The sequence below is a fragment of the Diprion similis genome, chromosome 1 (genome assembly GCF_021155765.1).
Source record: "Diprion similis isolate iyDipSimi1 chromosome 1, iyDipSimi1.1, whole genome shotgun sequence".
Lineage (NCBI taxonomy): Eukaryota > Metazoa > Arthropoda > Insecta > Hymenoptera > Diprionidae > Diprion > Diprion similis.
In genome coordinates, this window is record NC_060105.1 from 17,882,943 (window position 1) to 17,908,010 (window position 25,068).

At 34.2% G+C, this 25,068-nt stretch overlaps 2 protein-coding genes across 8 annotated transcripts in view; one reads left to right on the forward strand and one right to left on the reverse strand.

Moving 5' to 3' along the window:
- The window catches only part of LOC124415874 (F-actin-uncapping protein LRRC16A), a 53,994-nt gene extending 45,559 nt beyond the window's left edge, over nt 1–8,435 (reverse strand). For 5 of the 6 annotated variants that reach the window (XM_046896582.1, XM_046896609.1, XM_046896600.1 and 2 more), the window contains exons 1-3: nt 8,227–8,435; nt 7,494–7,591; nt 3,274–3,324 (exon numbers count right to left, since the gene is read on the reverse strand). In XM_046896582.1, coding sequence (XP_046752538.1) covers nt 3,274–3,324; nt 7,494–7,591; nt 8,227–8,263 — 186 coding nt within the window. In that variant the 5' untranslated portion in view covers nt 8,264–8,435. The remainder of the gene's footprint in view (nt 1–3,273; nt 3,325–7,493; nt 7,592–8,226) is intronic. The other variant, XM_046896574.1, reaches the window with a different exon arrangement.
- Nucleotides 8,436–12,067: 3,632 nt separating this feature from the next.
- Nucleotides 12,068–19,533, forward strand: LOC124416094 (suppressor of cytokine signaling 1). Of its 2 annotated transcripts, XM_046896972.1 has the most exons (4): nt 12,068–12,233; nt 12,368–12,625; nt 12,711–13,171; nt 18,613–19,533. In XM_046896972.1, exons 1-4 carry the CDS (start codon nt 12,210–12,212, stop codon nt 18,974–18,976), a joined length of 1,107 nt encoding a protein of 368 aa, XP_046752928.1. In that variant the 5' UTR covers nt 12,068–12,209; the 3' UTR covers nt 18,977–19,533. The 2 variants fall into 2 exon arrangements, with proteins under 2 accessions (XP_046752928.1, XP_046752919.1); XM_046896963.1 differs by having other exon boundaries at nt 12,098–12,625.
- The last annotated feature ends 5,535 nt before the right edge of the window (nt 19,534–25,068 follow it).

The window sequence follows — 25,068 nt, forward strand, 5'->3', positions numbered from 1 at the left end:
CTGATTCCCGTGACTCTACCATCTTTTTTAATAAAAATTAATATTACGTGACATTTCTATGCTAAATATTTACCCCTGACTTTTCTAAGTATATCAGTATGTGTGACGAAGGTGAATCAAGTTGAATTCAGTTGAAACATTACAATGCCTTATGAGTAAGAAAAACCTGTTTAAATCCACGAATTTTAGCAAAAAAGCGGTGGACTATCAATATTTTTAAAACAATTACATTATTGTATCATTTTTTCAACGGTTATATGATTTTGGTGTTGAAAAACAGAACAAATATTGTTAATATGCTAAACTGTACTTTCTCTTACGTATTTGAATTTTCAAGTGTGATTTGATTTCGAAATTAGTAGATTATGCACCAAGGCTACTAAGTAAATCTTTTGACGCCAAGTGTGAGAGTTTACAATATGAATCGTAAGCGACCGCGTGCGTGAGCTGAGAACGAATATCGTAAATACGCGAAGCTATAAAAACTTTACCTTCGTGATGCACAACCGACTGCAAGTTTTTTTTCGCCGTAGAGTACAAAAAACGGTATTTTTTAGTACTAGGACGTAAAAGTACTCGTTTTTTTCGCGCTCTGGCGCAGTTATATTTTATTCACAGAAACGATTACTTCAAGTGCGGAGCGTCCTCAAAAAAACAGACACGTCGAGCGTACTCGCGTTATATGAAAATAATAATGGCAAACCTTGCCATTTAATGAAAAAAATTGACTCAATCAATTCTTACGTTTCACTTTTTTAGGGTTCGCCATCTGTAACCAGATCAAGAGTTGGATTCTAACAAGGAAACCTCGCGAGGTAGGCTGCTTAGATTTCCATCAAACTTCACGGATTATAAAGACAGAAGAAGATACTATTCAACGCGTATATCTTTTCATTTACCTATATGGAATATCAGCCTACGGGGGTAAAGTCAACCCCCGAAGATTCACGTGTTCTGGTGTTTTTTTTTTTATATGAAATCTCTAATAAAAGTTTTCGGCTTTACTGATTTCCGGTCTACAAGATTTGAAGTTTGAAAATTCCTGATAGCAAACCCAAATGATAGATGAAATTGTTTGAAAACGGGCTAGATTGGAGACAAAGTTACGATACTGAGGTTTTAGGGGTACTAATTCCAAAGCACAAAACAAAATATGAATACTCAAAATTGTGGATTCAATATTTCGAAATTAATCTGAATTTCGTGAAAATTAAGCGTCGAGGATTTTTGCTATAACTGATTTTGATTTTGTGGCTAAAATAAAACATTTAAAATGGCGAAGCAAACCGATGAATTTAATTGTTCGCAAACACGCTGATCTGCATTGAAAATTATTATTTTACCCTCTTCGGGTTCGCCGTTTCCAAATCGAAGGCGTCAAAATTTTGGAATTCAAGTGAACAACCCGAAAAAGTGCTTGGGATACGTAGAAATTACTTTGAATTGCACGAAACCTAATAGTGGAGAATTCTTGTGCTTGGTGATTTCAATTTGGTTAGTAAAAGTCAAGAAATTTACTTCAAATTTTATAATTTTCCGTGTTGTATGAGTCCGATTCACGTGATTTTTCATTGCTGTGTTGGTAAACTTGTTTGAAAAGTCGGTGTACTGTGTTAACCATATTGAATATTTAATCAATTGTCAGCTGTCGAAAAGGTTAGGTGCATGTCTTTTGATAGAATCAGCTATTTTGAAATGGAATAAACTGCAACAGAGTTTTAATAATGTTAAATATTGCTTTTGGTGAGTCTGCTATAGGAAAAACAAGGGTTTACGAGTGTTATAAGTGTTTCCAAGATGGCCGCGAAAATTGTTATGAATAGTTGCCGAATCACAATCAAAAAAAGTAATCTTTAGCATTTCTAAAACTTTATGCATCGTATTCCATTCTTATATCAAAACACGTGTAACATTTATGACAATTGACAATATAGCTAACACAGTACAGCAACTTTTCAGAGAAGTTTACCAACACAAAAACAACGAAAAACGCGCAAATCCGACTAATACAACACGCGAATTTACAAAATTCTTGCTACTTTTCGAACTCACATTGTATACCTGTACATAGCCGAAAATCGCTGTAAATTATCAAGAACTTATGACTCTAAACATGGCATTGCCACTTGAGCACAATCCATTTTCTGCGATATCAATGGCGATGCGAAGTTGAAAACAAGTTGGCATCATAATTGATAATGAATATAAAAATAAAATAAAAATGGTATGTTTAGTGACTTAAATTTCACGACAGGAATTCCGGCAACAAATTAGCCACAAAACAGCACTAACAGCACTAATTCTCTATAAAGATTTCAATCGATTGCGTGATTTTGTTCAAGTGGCAATGCTACATTTAGAGACATTCTCCATTTTTCTTTCTTTGAAACTAAACTCGTTTATCTCAGGGAACTACTTTCTCGATATTTGCCGCAGCGATAAAAAAAACTATACAACCGATTTACTTCAACCAAAGTTTTTTAGATGTACAATTCCAAACCCTCGTCGATAAATGAAAATGTTTAATGAAAAAATAAATTGAGCATTTTTTTTTTTTTTTTTTTTTTTTAAATCTTATTATTATTATTATTATTTCTCGAGAAAGCGAAATGTTTTTGTGAATATCGCATTTTTTATTTCTGAGTCCTACCATTGTTTAAATGTGGAACTTTTTAATTTCATTTTTATTTTTCTGAAGTTAATCGACAGGGTTATATCATATAAAATATAATTCTTCGAAATTTCGTAACAGACAAGCAATGAAAGAACTACAACAGCCGTAGTTCGTCATACCCAGAAAAATCATGCAGCAAATAATTCTCTCCAGATTATTCAAAGATAAATATTTTAAAGTAACCAAAATTTTTTTTCACATGTTTAACCCGTAGTTACCACACTTCTATCAAGCCATACGTGCCAACCACGTTAGGGGGTGCAAATTTGTACTGGTGGCGTTACTAGGGGTTAAACGTTCAATAAAGTATCCTAGAAATTTTCGTAGAAATTAAGTCTCAATTTCGATAATCTATACGGCCCTCCCCCCTCAAAGCATTGTTATCGATAAAAAATGATATGTAGAGAGAATTATCGATATTATATCTGGAAAATTATGCAAGCGATTAATTGATCGCCAATTTGAACGATAATAATGAGTAACTGCCGTATTATTTTTGTTGAAAAAAAAAAAATACCGACAAATCATGATACATCAAAATACATACACCTTATAGGCAAAAATATCACGCAAAAAATTATTAGTTTCTAACAACTCACCCGCGTTGGCACTTTGGCTGTTAATAAAAATAGGCGGCATGGTGAAAATACCTGTTAAGAAGAAAGAGAAAGGTCATAATTAATAAATATGAATTTATCACTACTATAGTTGAAGTGACATTTTAAGACTTGCTGAGATGTATATTTCTGTTCAAATAATTCCATAAAATATTATGAATAATATTGTGAATAATTCACTGGCTGTGTCCTCGGAATGAATTGGAAATATTGGTTGATGAACGATGACAGTGATTGATTTTAGAAATATACTATAATATCGATAGAAGACGACCGTTGTGAGTTTGTAATTACAATACTAATACAATGACATAATCAACCACTTTCAATTCTTATAGTGAGTAATTAACAAAAATCAATTACTATAATGCTGTTGTAATTTATACAGGTATATACATTTATGAAGGGAATTTAATGAAACACAAATCCCGTTATTACATTAAATAAAAATTACAAGAAAAAAAATCGAATACATTTTATTGCATTTTTTTTTTTTTTATATACACGTACACGTGTGGATACGGATTGTGAGGCGAATAATTTGGGGATAAGTCGGTTACGTTGGCGACAGGTTATGTTTAGGTAATTTGATTTGTTTTTTGTATTCTTGGGTTGGCTCCACACGAATGTGTCTCAACGACAAAATAATCCGCCTCAGTTACCTACGAAATAATAACTCGAGACAAAATAACATCGATAAAATAACCAGCGTTAAAATTCAGGAGAATAATATTTATTTGAACGTTACTAGTATATATACAGAAAACTTGACAGAAAAAAGTATTTATCATATTTTTTGCATACACATAATTGATTTGGGTTAGGATAGGGTAGAACACTAACTGATCCCATAAACACCAACAAACTGTGTACAACGCAGATGTTGTGTCATTTTGTCCAGTGACGTTTTGTCGTGAGATGTTTGTGTTTGTCTATGGTTGTTTCGTCTTATGAAGTTTTATCGTTTTATCGAGTTTTTGTCTCTCGATGTTGTGGGTTATTGTTACGGCGTCATTTTCATAAAACATTTTCTTGCGGGGTTGAAAGTTTTGGGAGATCGTCACATGGAATCATTGAGTTGTGTTATATTTACGAAGATTGATCCTGTTTCACAGCCGGCTTTTCTCCAGAATCGTTTCTACAGAAGATATTTTCTACAAAGTTTGATTATACAGAATTATTTTAGGTCTATATGTATATAGAGATCCTCCAAAAAAGTCGTTTCTACAGACGAATTCTTTCAGATCGCTCGAATGCTTGTACAGAATAAATGAGAAAAGCTCGCTTCTACAGAAAACGTTTCTACAGAATTGCGATCTGCAGTTCGTTTCTACAGAATTTAGGTCTGGAAGTTCGATTCTACGGAATTCGGTTCGGGAAGTTTGTTTCTCATAGATTTAATTGTCAATTTCGTACATTTTGATTTAATTTAATTTAAATCATTTGACTCCCACTTGTAGAAACGAACTTGTGGAAATAAAACGGACTTGCAGATCTGCATTCTGTAGAAAGGAACTTCCAGGACCGAATTCTGTAAAACCGAACTTCCAGACATGAATTCTGTAGAAACGAACTTCTAAGACCGAATTCTGTAGAATTAAGCTCCGTATAATCGTACAATTGAAAATAGTATCTCTGTAGAAACGAACCTGTTAGTAATTGGAGGCCAAAAATGATCATGTAGAGACGAACTTTGTGGCAAAATATCTTCTGTAGAAGCGAACTCTGTAGAAAAGAACTCTGTAGAAACGATCCTGCCCCGGATTCTCCATTGCCAACTTAACCGACTGGTCTAAAAGATTAGCTGTCTCAGAATCACTTTGGCCGTGTGTACAGTTATAAAGTATAAATGCAATTCCTGACGAACACTATTGTACCGTATTTACTCAAACCTATTTTCATCCACCCGGGAAATAACTTTGTATCCAAATTTTATCTGATCAAAATATGTCCAAAAATGTTGAAATCAGACAAGAAACACCAGAGTAAGCATTTCGATTGTTCTTACTATAAAACCTCGAAGGGTTGACCACTTATTTGATGTTACATACCTGATTTCAAGATTACAAAGATTTCAAAGGATTTCAGATGATTTTAAAAGATTTTAAAAGATCACAAGAGACCTCAAGGTACATACTTCAAAAGATATTAGGGATTTGAAAAGTTTTCACGACTCTTCAGCTGGAATAACCACTTCATCAAAATCGAAAATTACCTATATGGGGATTTTGTGCGCTTTAGTTGCTGATTTGTTCCCCAAATTTTGATTTTGTTGCTCCAGTAGTTTCGCCGAAATTGAGGGCGATGTCAAGTTTAATAAAATTTTGCAACGCCAGCCAGGCCAACGGATGACGGAATGATGACGAAAAAATTATGAGAATTTGTTGCTAATTAGTTGCCCGAACAATACATTCATTTTGAACCAGAATCATCAACCCCTAGTCCGAAATCCACCCCCGAGTCATCGCGTACAAACAATACGCTTGAAATACAATGAAATGCACGGTATATTTTGCTTCCAATGTATGAATCACTGAATGAAGTGAATCCGACGTATCACGGATTTTGTTGCTCAACCCCGAACACTCGAAACTCACCCCCATGCCAACGACGTTGTAGAGAAATGACAGAACGGGTGGATTTAAGAATTTTCTGAAAAATGAATCGAATGAGGGTAAAAATTCGGTGGAAATTGAATTTTGAGATCCACCCGTTCTGTCATTTATCTGCAACGTCATTGGCATAGGGGTGAGTTTCGGGTGTTAGGGGTTGAGCAACAAAATCCGTGATACGTCGGATTAACTTCATTCAGTGATTCATACATTGAAAGCAAAATATACCGTACATTTTATTGTATTTCAAGCGTATTGTTTGTACGTGATAACTTGGGGGTGGATTTCGGACTAGAGGTTGATGATTCTGGTTCGAAATGAGTGTATTGTTCGGGCAACTAATTAGCAACAAATTCTCATAATTTTTTCGTCATCATTCCGTCATCCGTTGGCCTGGCTTTGCCAACGTTTTTTTAAACTTGACATCGCTCTCAATTTCGGCGAAACTACTAGAGCAACAAAATCAAAATTTTGGGAACTAATTAGGAACTAAAGCGCACTAAATCCCCATATGGGTAATTTTCCATTTTGATGAAGTGGTTATTCCAGCTTTTAAGAGATGTGATAAAACCTCTATATATTTTTTCAGTTAACTTCCAATTAGAAGAAGAGAGAAGGATTTTTTGCAGATTTCAGAAACATTACAGCTGCTTTTCTGGTTAATAAAATTTTCACCCAGTTATTCGTTTTGATAAGGTATGATGTATCAATTAAAACAACTTTGAAATTGCTTTTTTTCACTTCAAGATTAAAGCAAAAGAAAATTTCGGATAACGTTAACCCATATGTGATGAAATCAGACTTTTTGATAATGTGATGTGTAAGGTCTAAAAATCTGATTATTGCAGTTTATAAAAAACGTAGTAAGACAGTTGCTGTATGAAATGTATAAAATTCCTATCACAGAACTTAATATAGATCATAACATGATCTTTTCAAGGGATTAACAATCACTAATTGCCAAGGTCTTGATACCATTATATTCAATGTAGCATAGGTATATAGGGAAAGATGATTATTTTCAGGAATGGGTATCAGGGTTCACTTTACATATTTTGTATCCTCAACTTATTTCTGATGCAGGTATATTTCAGTCAGAAAAGGCAACTGGATTGAATTCCAATGCTCAGTTGTTGTAAATGATCATCTGGACAACGATATAATTGAACTTACAACACATTGTGTATAATTGTAGAAGTGAAGGAATGGAGCTTCGTTATGTGTCCATAGATTTTTCACTATTACAAGCTCAAGTTTGAAGTAATATTGCACTGAGTAAAAACATTTTCTTTTTCACTCCAGGTAGTGTGTAAAAATCTTGCATTGTGAACGTAAACTCAAAGATCTAAGGCTAATGAGCATAATAGGGACTGACATCAGTTGTTGAATTATTAGACGGGTTATAACGCTTTTTCTATCCTAATCACAACCAACGTAATGAATCACAGAAATACCATAATGTTATCATATACGGAGTATGCTATTAGGTGTTTTACAATTCGATATCAGAAGTTACCCTAATGTGTTTACTATCACATGGAAAAATTACCACTTCCCAACAAATTATCTAAAAATATAGGGTATACTCACCAGAACACGATTATCTTGTTTATCCTGTTTTGTTTCTAACCTCACAACATTCTTCAGTAATATTTTAACATGTTTGCCCAATAAGGACTTCACGGATTCTGTAAAATAGGAAAAAAACATCCTTGTCATTACAGGAAAGTTATTGCTGGAAACTGAGGAAAAGTAACCACAAAATAGTTGAGCAAAGGAATTAAGAGATTTTCCTCAACCAATTGTAATCATCCTTGGATAAAAAAAAATGGGTGAAAAGGTGTTGTGGAAATTGTCTTAATTGGATTTCATAGATTTCAAACATTGAAACAGACTAACGCGAATGAGTCAAATAATTCACAAATCATTGTAACACTCCTGACAACAATAAAAAAAAGCGAATGATAATCGTCTAAATTGAAAATGGCAGAATAAATAACAATTGAAGATGCATTCCAAAAGATTTTCTCCGATAATGTAAACTATTCTTGTTTGAATTTTGCCGCACCGAACAAACACTTGCCGTACGAAATTCGGTAAGTAGGTATTAGAAAATATTGACGCGATGACGTGTTATCAGTAAAATTCTTTAGCGATGACAAAATATCTGGGGACATGGGGATGATATTCCCGATTGATCTGATCAAGTTGAATCCTGAAGAATGACAACATAAAGAAGACACACCTTTGTCCTGGAATTTAAATGCGACTGTCAACCACTTTACGGAAATTTTAAAAGGTAAACATCTTATAAACAACGTACCGTTTAAATCCTTCGTCAGCTGCGATCGGGTAGACATTTTAAGAATATTTTCACTTACGCGTCACACAGCACAATAAAGCATTATTTCCACAATACAAATTGGTTAAAATTGAGGGAAAAAAAAGTGAGTGTATGAGAAGGAAGGAGGGACGTCACGAGAACATGACACAAAACTGCCGCCATGTTGTACTCCGACTGTCTACTGTTTTCCTCAAACAGGACAGAGAGAAGAGGGCGGACTCGACGTCTGTATAACTGTAAGACCGCAACGATTGAACGGTACATCTTTTTTCCGCTAGTTGACGCGGCGAGCACTTAGCACCGGTGTAACATACTAAAGAGCACGGTCTTACATACAGTTCTGGGGACTCGTCGGAATTTGCGTGGTGGGGGAAGTACGCTTACGCTGCAGTTTTTGTTTTTCAGCGCTACCGCTAGTTGGCACTAACGATAAAGCACGGTGTAAGAATAATAGGTGGTCCGGCTGGGGCTTGGTGGCTGTGATTATTTTAGCATAATTCAGTGCTTGGCCACCAGACGGATACGTGTCGCAAGGGTCAATTGTAAACAATTATGGCACACACAGTGTTCGAAAAAGAGGAGATGAGGGTGTCATGTATATTAAAATTTGAGCAAAAGTTGCAGTTGCCAACATAAAATAACAATAATATCAAATTATAAAATATATAAAACATGTAAAGTAATATAAATTAAATACGAGTAAACTTATGAGGTTGAAATTCATAACGTTGCCGCAACAGAATGATTGATAAAAGTTTGAAATTTTCAAACACGAAATTATACGATAAAATTTTCGAAGTTTAGTCAAACATTATGTGTCTCACTTATTTTGCAATAACAATATTTGAGTCACAAAATTGTGCCTTTTTTCAATATTCTATTGCAGCAACGTTACGAATTTCCTGTTAAAAACTACGTACTCATCAACCTTGATAATTTTCTCTTTTCACGGCTCTGCTTTAAAATATCCCGTGTATGAATTTTTGCCCATTGTCGCATTCTCATCGTTATAGATTAGTGCATGATATATGACACAATTTCATCCTTGTGTTGTTCGCAAGGAAATGAAAAGCTATAATTCTATATCATGTCAGACACAGTCGATTCATATACAGATCGATTTTCAGATTCTATGTGCTTACAAAAGTATTTCTCGATCGCTGATAGAAGAGAAAACAGAAAAATATTGCTATGAATTAAACCACCTCGGGTTTTCATATTAATTAATTCTGCTTCGCTGAGAGTATCATTATCTTTAACAGACTGAAAAGCTTTCTGACATACTCGACACTTATTTTGTTTTCTTAATTTGCGACACAAAAATCCGGTTACATAATATATTATGCAATTGACAACCGAAGCCGACGCATAATCATGGTCAAATCTGACAACATCTTCGCATTCCCATTCTGTTGTTTGGATAATGGAGTCTAACTTTGTCTTGAATTCTTGCAAATGTTTTGAAATGTGTGTAGTATCCTTTTTGAAAATCATTGGGTAATCTGCCAATGAAACTAAAGGCTTGTGCATATCTTCTTGTACTGTACAATTTCCAAATTTCGGGGGTTTCAACAGTTGATATATTGATATTAATTTATAAAGTTGCAAAAATGAGGGAAGCGTAGGGTGGTCATTGGCAGCTCCTGCTTGCCGGATAATCCCAAAAAATTGCTGCAATATAGATTAGATACTATTTTCTAATGAGGCTGAAGTTAGTAACGTGAACGGAACGAAACATCAGGGAAAAAATCACTTTTTTACAATTTTAGTATGACTTGTAAGGAGTCGGTATTCCAAAAACCTTTTTCAAAACTACACCAATACGAGCAATTGAGTCTTTCCATTTATTATACAAATAAATTTCTTTCGGAACGTTGAAAAAAGATATGTTCTTCCCATACGCGTCTGAAGCACGTTGATGACAGACACAACAAGTCTTGACCATATTTAAATGTATTCTTATCTAAATAAATAATAAATAAATATTATATCGTTGAACACCGTTATCGTTGATTATATTCACGATTTATATTTCAATGGTTATACCTCCTCTGTTGTGATTGAAACTTAGAGCATGAAACCTAACGTGCCGCCATTATTGTTTACAATTGGCCCTTGCGACATGTATCCGCCTGGTGGCCGAGCACTGAATTATGCTAAAATAATCACAAGCCTTAGCATTGCGGGGATAGGGCAGCCGGACCACCTATTATTCTTACACCGTGCGATAAAGTAATGTTCGCAAACATAACCTCAAATTTCTCAAACAATAAGTGGTGTGCGATGACGAAGTGATAATGGCACACGTTATTTCTAAAAATACATAACCATGTACGGTTTATGCGATTTTCACTATTTATACGTACATTTGGACCACGTAATTTGTAAAGTTTGAGAAATTTGAGGTTATGTTTGCGAACATTACTTTACCATTAGTGCCAACTAACGGTAGCGCTGAAAAACAAAAACTACAGCGTAAGCGTACTTCCCCCACCACTAGAGTCCCCAGACCTGTATGTAAGACCGTGGCCCCAACCAGCGGGGCGACACTCAAATGCTTCAGGACAAGACTGTTATTCGACACCGGATTGCGAAGCATTACCACCTGAAAGAAGCTGAGTAATGAAGTAACCAAAGGCTAGAAGAACTTTTGAGTTTTTCTTGACGTTTGTTTACAACAGAATTTTATCGCAACGTACTCTTGAGATAGAAAAACAATAGTATATTGTACATCAAGGAGGCTAAATAGGTTTTTATTCGCCGAGCGCGTGTTTTCAATACGAGCCGAAGACGAGTATTTCAAACACGCGCTCGGCGTGTAAAGACCCAGCCAAAGAGTATGGCTTTGGCCATAGGCAGGATGCAGAAGCCGTAGCGCATGCGCAATTTGAAAAATCCAGTCCAGCCATTTGGCTTCTGCGTTCTGCCCATGACTTATGGATTTTTAATACATATAAAAATCCATAAGGCATATTCCATGGCATAACAAACGATAAGCCTATAAGCTGTCTGTGGAAGCGTCTGTGATTGTAAATATTGTTTTCTGCCGGCAGTCCCCTTTCGTGGCCCCAACTCACTGATCTCCATAACAACCCAACTCCAGGAAAGAGCGACAGAGAAGACGCCAGAGTTAATTATCTTCTGTTCTTACATAAGACCTATTCAATTCCCGCTCACGGGACGCTTTACTCCATGAGTGCGTTCCGAAATTAGCTGGCAGCGCCAAAAACTCCCTAGGACAGGGGCAGAGCTATTCATGAACTCGGCAGCGCAAAAGAGGTAAAAGATTGTTGACAGCACTAGGAGCCAATATCGGAACGCACCCTATGTTATATATTCTATGGTATGTACCATTGCTGGTAAGCAAGACCGTCATTTCCATGAAGCGAATCTACGTGCTATCGGAACAATTTTAAGTCGAATTTTTTTTCTTTGCATTTGCAAGAAAAAAAAATGCAAGTTTACTGTCCCAATAATGGAAAACCACCCACCAACAAACGATTTCACATTGATTTGCACTGAAATAAATTTTTTCTTTGAAAGGCTAGGGAAAAAAAATCCCTAAGTTATTTTGGTAATCAATTTGTAATGAATCAATTACTGATACACGTTCTTATTAGTCCATAAATTATTACCAAACAACCAACAATCTATTTTAAAATATAAATTCTATCAGGATTAATGTGAGGCCAAATCTATGGGGGTCACAAATATCCTTCCAGCTGTTCGTCTTACATCGTAACTGCCAGCTCGTAAAAATCCCTAGAATATGCTTCACAGTCTTTTTGTTTTCTATCGCGACCACGAGCAGCCGGAGCAGCACGCTGCAATTTCAGAATTGTAGAAAAGACAATCTGCGGCTTGTCTGTTTTCATTTTTCAGTGCGACTCACAAACAAAAATGAGAGTAGGTGTCGCAGTCATGATCGGAACGAAGAATTAGTATTAAACGATGCTTAGTCAATGACAAATGAAACAATTGCAATCGTGAGTAATCTCTAAGCTCGGATTAGCCGTTGTTTTAACTTTTCACGATGGCTGCCAGCGGGAGCACTGTCTGTGATGAAAAAACGAAAATACGAATGATGAGTTTGACTTACCTGAGGAATACTTTTCAAAAGAAGTCAGAGAACTCAGGCTGTGCCGAAATTGCGTCAATTGAAATTGAAAAGAATTTGGGACGAATTGAATGTCGCAATATTCCGAACGACGATTTACGTTCGGAAAGATTAAAGTTCTCCGCTCACTGTAAGCCCATCGAATGTTATCAGGACATGGAGTACAAAGAAATTAGTAACGACAACACCTTCGGACTCCTTAGAAGGATAAAAAAACGGCTCCACATTAGAGATTTGAAATTTTGTAAATCCAAGCAGAAGGTACGAGGTGAAAACCAAACCTGTAGATTAACACTGTTGTACTTACACCTTTGCTTACATTCTCTTACACCTTTTCTCATCTCAGATCAAAGCCATCGAACCATCCAGTCCATCCTACGGTTTGACCAGCACTTTGAACGTCACGCAAAGTCAGCTGCCGATTAAATTCCTTAATGAAAAGAAGAACTCGCTAACAAACATTGTGTACAATTTGACAAACGAAGAGAATGGTTACTCTGATGATATCCCAAACCAGTCGCAGAGCGATTCGATCGACGGGGAAGACAGACTTCGGGAAGAACCTGAGTACATTTCTTCTGGGATCGGCAATACGGCCATACCTCAAGCCAGTTGTTCTGGAGAATCTGGAGATTTGACCTCCGACGCCGAAGGCAAAAATGATAAAAAGGTTAATTTGACCGAAGAGTTGCTAAGGCTCAGTAAGTATGGATGGTACTGGGGACCAATTTCAAGGGACGAAGCAGATTCCAAGCTGACTAATGAGCCAGATGGGGCATTCTTGGTCCGGGATTCATCTGCAGACAAGTGAGTGTACACAAAAAATGATAACACATTATACAGAGATTGAGGTACCGTGAGGATGAATCTGCCAGGTCGTCTAATCCAAATTAAGCATAGAGAAAAAATTAGTTATAGAATCTTCAGGGTATGTTATGTGCCCCAATGATCAAACATAAAGCAACATTCCTACCATATAATAGAAATGATTCTGAGCTGATTCGAATGACAAGCTAAGATACCCCGGTAAAGAAAATTCTCCGGAATTCCTCATACTTTTATTTACAAATTTTCAGAAGTTTACCATGTTTTCGGACAGTTCTGAGAAAAATTTCGTATCATTTCTGGAAAACTATGAATTCTGATATCATCTGCGGGGTTTCAAAAAATTCTAAAAAGCCTTGGCAAAGAGCTCATATTTTTGTGGATCTGCTCTTTCAATTGAAAATCCGAAAAAAACTCCCAAGTTTTTGAAATTTTGACGACTTTTGATTGAGTTGAGTTTGAGGTAAGAATTGAATGAATTTCTAAAAACAACTGAAATTCTTTCCAAGCTGCATTTTTTGTTTTACTGAATATCTGGAAAACGTTTTTGTCTGTCTACCTATTTTTGACAATGTCGAGCTAGAGATGAAATTCGGGCCAATTTCCAGAGGAAACTCATAGTTCTCCACAATTTTTTTTCTATATCAAGAAGTGTGTAAATCTGTTAAATGTTAGAAATGTTCAGGAAACTGTGGAAATTATTTATGACATGTAACCGACAAAATCGGAATATCTCTGTGAAAAAATGTTTTCAATAAAACTACAAGTACAAAAAATTTTTAGAAATTTTAAAGAAGTATCAAATTTCTCTCACAAAGCTACTGATATTAATTTTCTATATCAGAATTAGATGGTTTTAAAAAGTTTCTAAAAGCATTTTTTGCCAAGATATGAGCAATTTAAGAAAATGTTTCTTAATCAATACATTCAGAATGCTTGAATTTTGGAACTGTTTTTTATCTGAAGGAACTCTTTGCCTTGAGTTTATTTTTCAACCTTAGAAATCTCCAGAGATTGCCTGGAAACATGGTTACAAAAAGTTATCTCCAGAATGGATGAAAGTAAATCTGTGAAAGTACGGTACAATAAATTTTCGTTAGCGACTGTATTCGTACTTTATAATTACACTGGAATGTGAAATTTCTTAAATTTTTTCTCAGACAATTTGTAGGACTGTTGTCAGCGTGCGAAATGGACTAAAAAATATAAGAGTTTTAGTTACAAATGTGGTCAAAGTTAGTATTTGTCAAAGTAAAGAAACATTGAGAAAAGATCATTACTTTACAATTTTAGAATGATTTGAAGGAAGTCAAGTTTTTCAAATGTGAGACATCACATGAAATAAAAAAAATTTAATTATGCAAATTTTAAATTCATTTTTTTCCAGGTTTCATCACCTTCGACGAATACTAGCTTCAACAATGTTTATAACTAGAACACTGAAGCTTTTAAGCTTATTTTGCTCGCTGACAACATCACCACAAATTGTTTAAAAAACATTCAAGAAATTATACAATAGCATGAAATTATAGCGTGTAAATCTAATCGCTGACAAAAATCCTCTCCAGCGTACTTTCACAGATATATTTTTAAGTGTGGTTGAATTTTGGACAATCTTAAAATTGTTGAATAATAATGTTTCCTAAACTGTTCGGTCACAAAAACATTGCTAACTTCTTTCTTATAATTATTATAAAACGTTTTTTCGGACATTTAATATTTAAGTTGGTGTTATGAAACCTTCCAATGGCAAGCACTTTTGGCGATGGAAATATTGTACACCTCCCGAGGTGGATTCTGACCGTTTCAAGGCCACCGGTGTCGTCTACTACCACCTATTCGACCTGCGTATCCGTATCAGAATCCACCTCGGGAGCATTATTTATTATTTATTGAGCAGTATTTGTTAATTAAAACACACTCGATTTTTCTATTCAAATGTATCGAGTTTTATATTTGACTAGCTGCTCGTCGCGGTTTCGCCGCATCCAAATTTAGTGACATAACCTTGAACCGGACCTAATCTAACCCCAGTCATGCAACTAATGCAACTACATGAGATATGCTCATGTGTCGAAACAACTTGCGCGCTACCTACTGTAAAATGGTTGTACCAATTCAGAACCTTCTCGAGTGTGAAGAATGCATACGGGACAAAAAAAACATTCATTTTTTACTGCACAATCAATATAAAAAAATTCATTTTCATAATTCAGAAACATTCGCGGGCGTGCGCACAACAACTCCCTAAAGTTTCATCACAATTGGATGAATGGTATAGAAACACATACGGGACAAACGGACAGATAAACAGACATTTATTTTTACTCATGCATACATCCATAGATATACACTAAATAAGTAATAATTTCGCTTGATTATCTAATAAATTTGAAAAATGGCAGATAGTAGATAATGTTTGCTGAATACGTTTGAGACGTTAAACTGACAAGTGAAATTTTGCTTAATCATGTATTTTGGATCCATATAACACAAAATAAAACCAACTTTGTTTTATATTATATGTATGTATTATACACATCTGTATGTTTCTTATATGTATCTATTACGATTAAAAAAAATCTGTTTGCGCCGGCGTGAAACTTCTTCAAACATTGAAGTATGTTAGACTAGAGATTTTGAAAATTTGTCCGCTATAACTCAGTTTTTTATCGAAAAAAACTCCCCTTTCACTGGATTCAATTTTTCTTAAATTTATTTCTATTAGGTATACAGCAGAGATGTTTTTTCATTAAAGTTGACTAATAATAGAACAGCGCACACAGCTAGAGATTTTTCAAACAGTTTTTTCTCATTAACTAATTTTTGATTAAGACAGTCTGGCCGATTCATCCCTAGTATTAGTACCTATTCATTTTTCACACAATTTTTGTCATTCCGCTATAAAGCTGAAACTAGCAGCCAGAATTAGCAGCGGACATGTTAAGATCAAATGAAATCAGACAGCAAAATCAGTAATGAATATTTTGTTAAATCCACGAAAAACTCTTAATATTTGAGAATTATGGGTTTGAAATTGTGTTGCTTTATCTTGTTTGCAAACAATTTAGTATGAATTTAAAAAAAACTTGGGCTGTTTGATAAAATTACTTCTGAATTACTATCTGAAATCTTTTGTAATTCTTTGAAATCTTTTGAAATTCTTTTAAATTATTGAAATCTTGGAAATATTTGAAATCATCTGAAGTCTCTAATCTTTCAAAATATTTTGAAACCTTTGTAATCTGAAAATCACTTGAAATTTTTATTAATTCAAAATTTTCCTATTTCAACTATTTTTAAAAGGATGTTCGTTTATTTTGTCAGAGATTTTAAAAGTGAAACGTTATTCGTAAACTGTATTTACGATAGTTTAAATTACCTACGGTTAGAAATCACTTCAATAAATGTTCGAAAACGTTTCCACGCACTTCAATGCACCGATCAGCTTACTTATGTGAATCTGGCACCAGACCCGTTCAAAAATCAATTTTCAAAATTTTTATCGATCGTAAATCGTGTGTAGTTTGTAGTAAAAGAATTTTCGTTTGTAGTCTAACCGAAAAAAGTTACAGCCATTCACTGATTTTTGAAAAATCCAACTCTTCCGTTATTTGAGGTATGTACATTCGACCTGAGGGTGGGTATCGAGCTCTCATTTGAAATTGTTCGACTGTGGACAATAGTACAGGAGGCTGATTACGGTTTCTCACCTTTTCACATTTTCCGTCATCCAAGAATTCTGATTGGTTCATTGAATTTTGCAAACCAATCAGAATGCTTTGATGGGTGGAAATCTAAAAAGTGAATAACCGTAATAAGCCCCCAGCGCTCGGAAAAGCGCGAAACGCGTTGATAATTCGATAATTTGCTATCGTAAATAAGGTTTACGAATAACGTTTTATTTTTTTTATTTAAAACTTGATATATATAAACATCCTTTTAAAAATAGTTGAAATGATGCAATTATGAATTAATAAAAATTGGAACTGAAAAATTAAAAGTATAAATTAAAATACTTAAATAATTTAGAAATTGCAAGATAAAACTTGGAAAAAATATTAACATTTAGAAAAAAAGGGAGGAGCCCACAGCAAGAGCGAGAAAAGTGTAATCCTTCGAGTCAAAGAGATCTAAGGTTAAAAATAGTATGCATTTTATCAAAATGTACCAGTGATCATATATTAATTTCTATAACATCGATACATTTAGATACATTTTCATGAAAATTACATTCTATTTTCTGTCTTGAAGCGAATTTTTTTGATATTCATTTATCTTTCGAATGACTTCTTAAAAAACAAAAATTAGAGATTCGACAAAAATTCCAGTGTTAGGATCATGTGAATTATTCAAAGATTGAATTCGATCATTTCCGATTAAGGAGGTATATACAGATGAAATAGAGGAGTAGACTGTTTGAAAAGTGGGCGAACTTTGAGAATTTATATACCGACAACCAATTGTTTAATTCCATTGTACAGTAGTTTTAAAATGACTGTAATTTGTTTTCTAATAATGATAACTATGCTTCATTTTAGCGTTTTGGAAAGTTTGTAGAATCAGCTCTAAGGATCTGTGCGTAAATTTAAGAAATATTGAATAGTTTACGAGTATTTTAACTTTTATGAAAAAGTGCAATTTCCCATGTCAAGTAAATGGGGGAAAAGGCGACCTGTTAGACTTGAGCTCGAGAGCTGATCTTTTGGGAGGATTTTTTTCTACGAATTACTTGCATTTCAGGGGGTAAGAGGGAAAAAAAGTTTTTGGAATCACCTTAAGCTAAATTGTAATACTTTTTCATTAGATTCAATTAATATAAAGAATTAGCATTTAATAATAACCTAATCATTTCGCTCGGTGACATGTTTAGATAATTTCTTTTTTTTTACCACGATGTAAATTTTTTTTATGAAAAATTGAATTTCAACTTGGAATCTTGGCCTTTTCGTTAAAACATAGAGAAAAAATAGCGGATCTTAACAAAGCGACCGAATTATCCGAGAATACTTTTCCCAAATTTGAAGAAATTGGTTCAGCGGTTTTTAAGATATTATAGGCTCAGCAAAACATGTCACCGAGCTAAATGGTGAGGTGATTCTTAATACTAGTGCTTTCTATCAATCGAATCTAACACAAAAAGAACATGCAAATGAAGCTCAATTGAGACTTTTGAATAAAACAAACCCGACTCGAATCGAATGATTTACTGTAGAGATGTGGATTCCTTAAATTCACTAACTTTTTTAACCTTTTGCTCGTATATATCAAGGTTGATCGATCGAAAATTTATTTACATACGTCGGTACCGTCTCCTTGAAACCAGAAGCACAAGATGATTTTAATACTGATTTTTTCTTTCATTCAATTTTTATGAAAAAATACTGAAAACAGCACGACTAATACTTTCCTCATTTCTGTAGGTATTTACTGACACTCAGCTTCAAGTCATCTGGAAAACTGCTTCACACCCGAGTTGAACACAGTGGCGGCTTATTTTCGCTGTATTACCATCCAGAGTGCGAACGGTTCTCATCTGTAGTAGCTTTAATCAATCATTCAATGAGTTTTAGCCAGTCAGCCGTATATTGTTATTCCCGTCCGAGGTATCCTGGTCATCCAGCTTTTCCAGTTAGATTAACTAAACCGGTTAGTCGATTTACGCAAGTCAGAAGCTTGCAATACCTCTGCCGTTTTGTCATCAGGCAAAACACTAGGGTCGACAATATCGACAAGCTTCCGTTGCCTGATACTATTAGAGGATATATCGAGGAAGCTCATTATTAAATTATAAATAATTATCGCCCAAAATGAGGCACTTAGTTTCTTCCCCCGGTTCCTGATTTTTTTTTAAGATGTCTCTGTCTCAAGTCTCTCGAGTATAAGATGCATGGAATAGCCTTTCACTTCCCTGAGATTATAAATTGCGTATCTTTTTATAATTCTCTCAACTCTGCAACATAGTTGGGGTGTGGTTGAATTTCATCTAACTTCTACGTTGAGTTCGTTTGATTCGTATCTTACGAGAGTAAATTGTGTCCACCTAAGCTCGATTTCTGTGTGATTGAACTAAACCTCGCAGCGTTAAAATATACAAGAATGAAAAATTTTGTTTCTCCGTTTCAAATTAACCGTAATAGAAAAAGATGTAAACTAGTACGGTGTATTTGAAACACGCTTATACTCGAAAGTCTATCAAGTTTCATCCTAATCAGGTTTAAAGTAGCCATTTCGTCACCGTTTCGGTATGAAATGCTCCATATATTTTATACAGAATGAATCTAGACGTACGTTATACGTATTTTTGTACCTTCTTATTTTTGGAATAAACTTTTATGAACATCGGAATAGAATGAAGTAATTTTGTACGAAGAATAGCACTGTAAAAAGCACTTATTGGAATTTTATTTAATTATATTATATATATATATATATATATATATATGTATAAAAATATACATATACTCATATAAATTGGTATATTTATGGGTTAGGCTTGGTGGAACAAGACACATTTATTATCAATTAGTGAATTCGTTAGATATCTAAATTGGCCTAACTACTGTAAGTCGTAAAAGTAAACCAGAATTTTATGTCCTGGTGTGTGGTTCAGGATATGTTTCCCTGAAAAAATGGAAATACATATTTCCACCTGCTTGAGACCAGTCTTATACCGTTTGTCCATGAGGAAAGTGTTCACCTTATGCGCGTGCGTCGAGTCATTCGAATTTTATTGGCCGACAGTTACCGCCTGATTGAGCAGCCGACGCAATACCAATCACGAATGTCAGAAAATGTCCCTAGGGACCCACAGCTAACGGCGGGCTCCTAGAGACATTTTTTGACAGTCACGATTGGTATTGCGTCGGCTGCTCAATTAGGCGCTAACTGTCGGCCAATAAAATTCGAATGACTCGACGCACGCGCATAAGGTGAACACTTTCCTCATAGACACACGGTATTTAAAACCGTACAATTTTGGATTTGAAAAAATCCATGTTTTGACGGTGAAACTTTGAAATAATATCTATTTTTATATGATTTGCACTATTTTGAACTACCCTTCAGACATTCTCACGCACTTTCTTAATATGTGTACTATGTTGACATACGATTCGTCACAGCTCATATTACGTATAAAATGACGTCGCATAACCGCCATCTTTGACCAATGTATGGTGTACATATATGGCTTCGACCCTATCACAAAATTTGCAGCTCGTGCTCTTTACCGTACTTTTTATGCATCGGTTCGATAAGAGGATGCTATAGTAAGCCGTTGTGGACGGAATCACATATTTTGACTATTAGAGTCTACACGTCATTGACGTGAAAACGCCGCAGATAGCGTAATTCTACATTCAATGTCGAATATAAACTTTATTGTTTCATGATAGTGTAACGATAGAAAAAGAGACACTATTGTTTCGTAGAACAATAGCTCTTCATGTGGCACGCCCGTGAACCGCCTGTTTTTTTTGGCAAGGATAAAGATTTCAGGACGAGCTGAAGGCGAGCCGGAAGCGAGCCGGAAGCGAGTACTGAAATTATCTGAGCCAAAAAACGGTTTACGGGCATGCCACATACAATATTTTTTTACGGTATGGGCGTTGAAAAGCAAAACGAAGAGTGAGGTTATGTCGCGATCTGTTCGACGAAGCTACTTTATTCGGTAGTTTGGGATGCGCACTTCGAACTGCGCATCAAAACTGCGGAATAAAGACTTTATTCCGCAACTTTGTTCGCTGCCGTATAAAACGTCACTTTACGGAACGAAAACTGCCACAAAAAGTTGACTTTTCGATGCCCATGCCGTAAAAACAATTTTTTTACATATTTGTGATCGGCATGTAAAATTATTATCCTCAGCTGTGACTTTTTTGAGTCAACGATGCGCAAGCTCTTATAATAGCCAAAATAATAAGTTACGTCTTACACGGTTGTTATAAATTGAGTATAGCATAATCTTAACCGAGACAACTCCTCGTATAACACATAATGTATAATTGATTCATCCGTGGAGGTTAAAGTGATACCGAAAAGCAAGTTGATACGCTTGAACGAATGTTGCAATTGTACGTAATAGACAAAGTGGTTCGTAAATCTTATCAATTTTTTTTTTTTTATATCATTGACTTGTTTATTCTGTATTCATAGAATGGATTTTAATGTTGATTAATTTTTTTTTCTAATAGCATATATGATCTATAGGTTTTTTAGTACTTGAGACAGGGTCGTAAAAAAGTGAAATCAGCACAGCATTGTAAATAAGCACTGGATAAAATCCTTGAAAATGACATTGAATAATGGTTGATTACAGAATATATAATTTGAAAAGTAACTGTTCAGTGGAAATGTTTGATAGTTTTCTTTCGAAATCTAAGACTGAAGTGTGAATAAATATAACAATTAAATAAGAAATTGAACCTTGCTAGTCGTGAAAGCATGTGTCGAAGGTATTTTGCTTGAACTGCTTAATGAATCAATAAGAGTCCAATCGCTGTAAAATATGCTTCTGTCCCCAACAGGCGATTGAATATTCAAAAAAGAGTTTTCATAATAGGTATGAGAATTTAAGAAATTCACAAGTTTATTGCAAATTGGTGTCAATAACGACGTTATTGATTTGGTGCTATAGTTGGGTGGATATAAATAAAAGTTTGCGTATATTTTCACAAATTGATTAAAGTTATGTAAAGAAAATGATATTTTATTGAGAATCTCAACATATTGATTTCATAGACTCTGGGACGGTATTCAAAAATAATTATCATTCTCTATAAAATTGGTGCTAAAGAGTATCTTTTCCTGTTATTTTTTTTTTTCATTCATCTCGGTAAGTTGTATCATGCACCAGTAAAATATCACGCTGGTTCTTCTTCAAGCATTGTTATCACTTTTTGAATAAAAACATATAAACAATATCATAGTTTAAGGATATATAGAAAATATTGTATTCTACAAAGCGCAATAGCAGTATAAAAGCTTTGACTATTAATAATATTACTTTATGTACAATATCCGCCACACGCAACTCAATTGTAATATTCATTTGTACGGATATTTGGAATTGTTTACGAATTAGGACTATGCGATCAATTGATTAATCGGCCCGTTTGATTAATGGTATTTTTCATTAATCAATTAATTGTCGCTCTTAATTAATAAATTGTTTTCTCAATTTCATTACCTTTTCCGATCAATTGGTCCATATAATTAATAATTTTTCCAACGACTCAAACTACCCTTCAATAAATGTTATTTCGATTAATCAACTAACCAAAAACAATTTACCCAAAGTTAAGGATTAATCGAATAATCTCCGAGTCGTGGCATGGACATGAAATATATAGGCATAATTATGTTTATAAATGGTAAATTTGAAAACTACACATTTTTCTATGGAGCTGAAGCTAGCAGCTAGCAGCTAGAGTTAGCGGCCAAACGTGTTAAACTTTTTAGAAATAGGAAAATGCAGTTCACTTTTTTTCTCATAATTCTATAAAAGTATTGGGGGTTCAAGTAATTTCACAAAATTTTGATTTCCGGACTTCGCTACCTTGACTACTATGACGAAAAAGTTGATTTCATTACTATAAACGGTTGAACTAAAATATTTTTTGAGAAAAATGTAGTTTAAGATACTGAGTGTATGTGTAAAAAAATCAAATTGTAGTGTTCTAGTAATTTTTTATCAAATTTTTTGCACTCCATTACAACACCGCTGTAATTCTATGCATCGTATATCGTATTCATTCTATGAACATGATGGATATATATATATATGTTGTTCATCTTATTTATGAATGATTATATTTCTTTTACAAATTCCGTTGTGAATTTTTCTCATCTATTAAACGCAATTTTAAGATATCGATACTTGAACGAAACTTGAATAGTTCCGTCTTATTCCCGATAAGAGTATAGAAATGATAATGAAAAATCAAACGATATTCAACTATTCAAAGTACACTTTACATAAGTAATCTTCAAGATCCTAAAACAGAAATTAATTAGATGGTCTCTCCCAATCGATTTTTTGGCAGTGTCGAAATGAAAATGAAATTACCTTATACATTCTATCGTCAAAGTGAAGTGTTGCATTGATTTTTAGACGGCAAAATATCATCTCCAAACTGTTGAACATTTACAGATAACCCTTAGGGTACGGGCTAAGAAAAAGTCTCGACTAGTTTGAACTACATGAAGAATTCTCGGTAGACCTGATCACTTATATCTTTGGCTTAAATTAGTCAACTGAGATGTTGAATCGGTAAGAAATTTAATCAGGAACTCAATGGTTAATGGGAAATCATCGTATCTTCACAATAAAAAAGATATCGGTCAAAATGTAATGAAAGTTAAGAAAATGATTGCTGAAATTTTTTTATTTTCAACAGCGAATATTTTTATAACAAAAAAAGAGATATCGACCTTCTAATTGTGGTCATTGAAAAGCTAAAAGAGTCCTATTTTAAGATTATCCGATAAGTTTTTTGATTCGCTGAAGAGAATATATTTTTTAAACGGTACGAAAGTACGCCATTTTTGATTTAGCGCAAAAATGATTCGCTGAAAAACATGATATCCTGATAACGGATTTGTCGATCGGAATATGTTAGTGGATGGCCTCTAAGTGTAAAACCAAGCTTACGTCACCGTAGGGCGTGAGCGTTAGCCGACATCTTGAAAAACGCGTTTTTATGAATATCTCATCAACGGTGCGTCGGATGATAAAAATGATCAGAACTTTTTTGTAGGAAATTCAATTTCCTATCACTTTTTTCAATAACTTTTTTTTGATAGATGATATTTTTCGGGATACAGTCAGTTCACATTAGAGATACTTGACAAATATCACATTTGGAATTCTCCAACTGACCACATCTCGAAAAATATCATCTATAGGAAAAAAATATTGGAATGGCTACCCAATAACATATTCCAACCGAAAAATCCGTTATCAGGATTTTATGTTTTTTGACCCCCATGACTTGGTGCTCTGGCGCCTGGACTAGTAAGGATAAATGAATCTCACTAATTGCAAATCGAAGATTAAGAGATTAAAAAAAAGAAAAGCGCCATTGAAAAAATTTCCAGCGGTGATATCTGTGCCAATGGTGATGAATACGAGTGAAACAACATTTATAATATGTAAAAATGAATCTGAGTAAATTTGAATAACACGAAGTAAGATATCAGCAATTTCAGGAAAGATTTTATAATTAAATACGTTCAAAATTGTTAAACTTTGGTGTTTTCTTCAGATTCTCTTACTTCTAGGATAATTTTTCAGAACAGAACATTGAACAGATTTTATATTATAGTATAGTTATAATGCGCAAATTTAACTATCGACCAGAATCTGTTGTACTATGCTCACACAAATCCATTTTAATCAACTCTGAATATAATTGTTGATAAAAACTTCATGAGTTCATTTCTGAAGATCTCTATGGTGAACAAAATGATTCCAATAACATTCTAATTGGATCAAGAATATCAGAGTTTAAGCATTTTGAACGTTCTAATTATAAGAACCTCTCTCAAATTGTTTATATCTCACCTTGTGTTATTCTAATTTGCTCAGAATTTTTTATTTTACATCATTTTGAATATTGCTTTTGCAATAAAGATTTTTTCTTCTTTTCCCAACGTTTGATTTAGAGAGTGGAGCTCACTCATTGTTACAGAATGTGTGTTAAATAATATACACTCATGTTATATTCATATATATTACTGTCCTTTCATTTTATTGTATAAAATTTTTTTCTGTTCAAGTCTCTGAGTTACTGTTTTTATAATTTTCCTTTTGTCCTGTTTTTGTACATGTACATATATCTTGGTATAATTTTTATTCATGTTTTCATCTTTGTTAT

Excerpts from the sequence above, each read along its gene's own strand:
- LOC124416094 (XM_046896963.1), top strand. The coding sequence starts at position 12,281 with ATGGCTGCCAGCGGGAGCACTGTCTGTGATGAAAAAACGAAAATACGA. Across the intron at positions 12,626-12,710 it reads TTTGTAAATCCAAGCAGAAG|ATCAAAGCCATCGAACCATC; the intron begins GTACGAGGTGAA and ends TTCTCATCTCAG. Across the intron at positions 13,172-18,612 it reads CGGGATTCATCTGCAGACAA|GTATTTACTGACACTCAGCT; the intron begins GTGAGTGTACAC and ends TCATTTCTGTAG.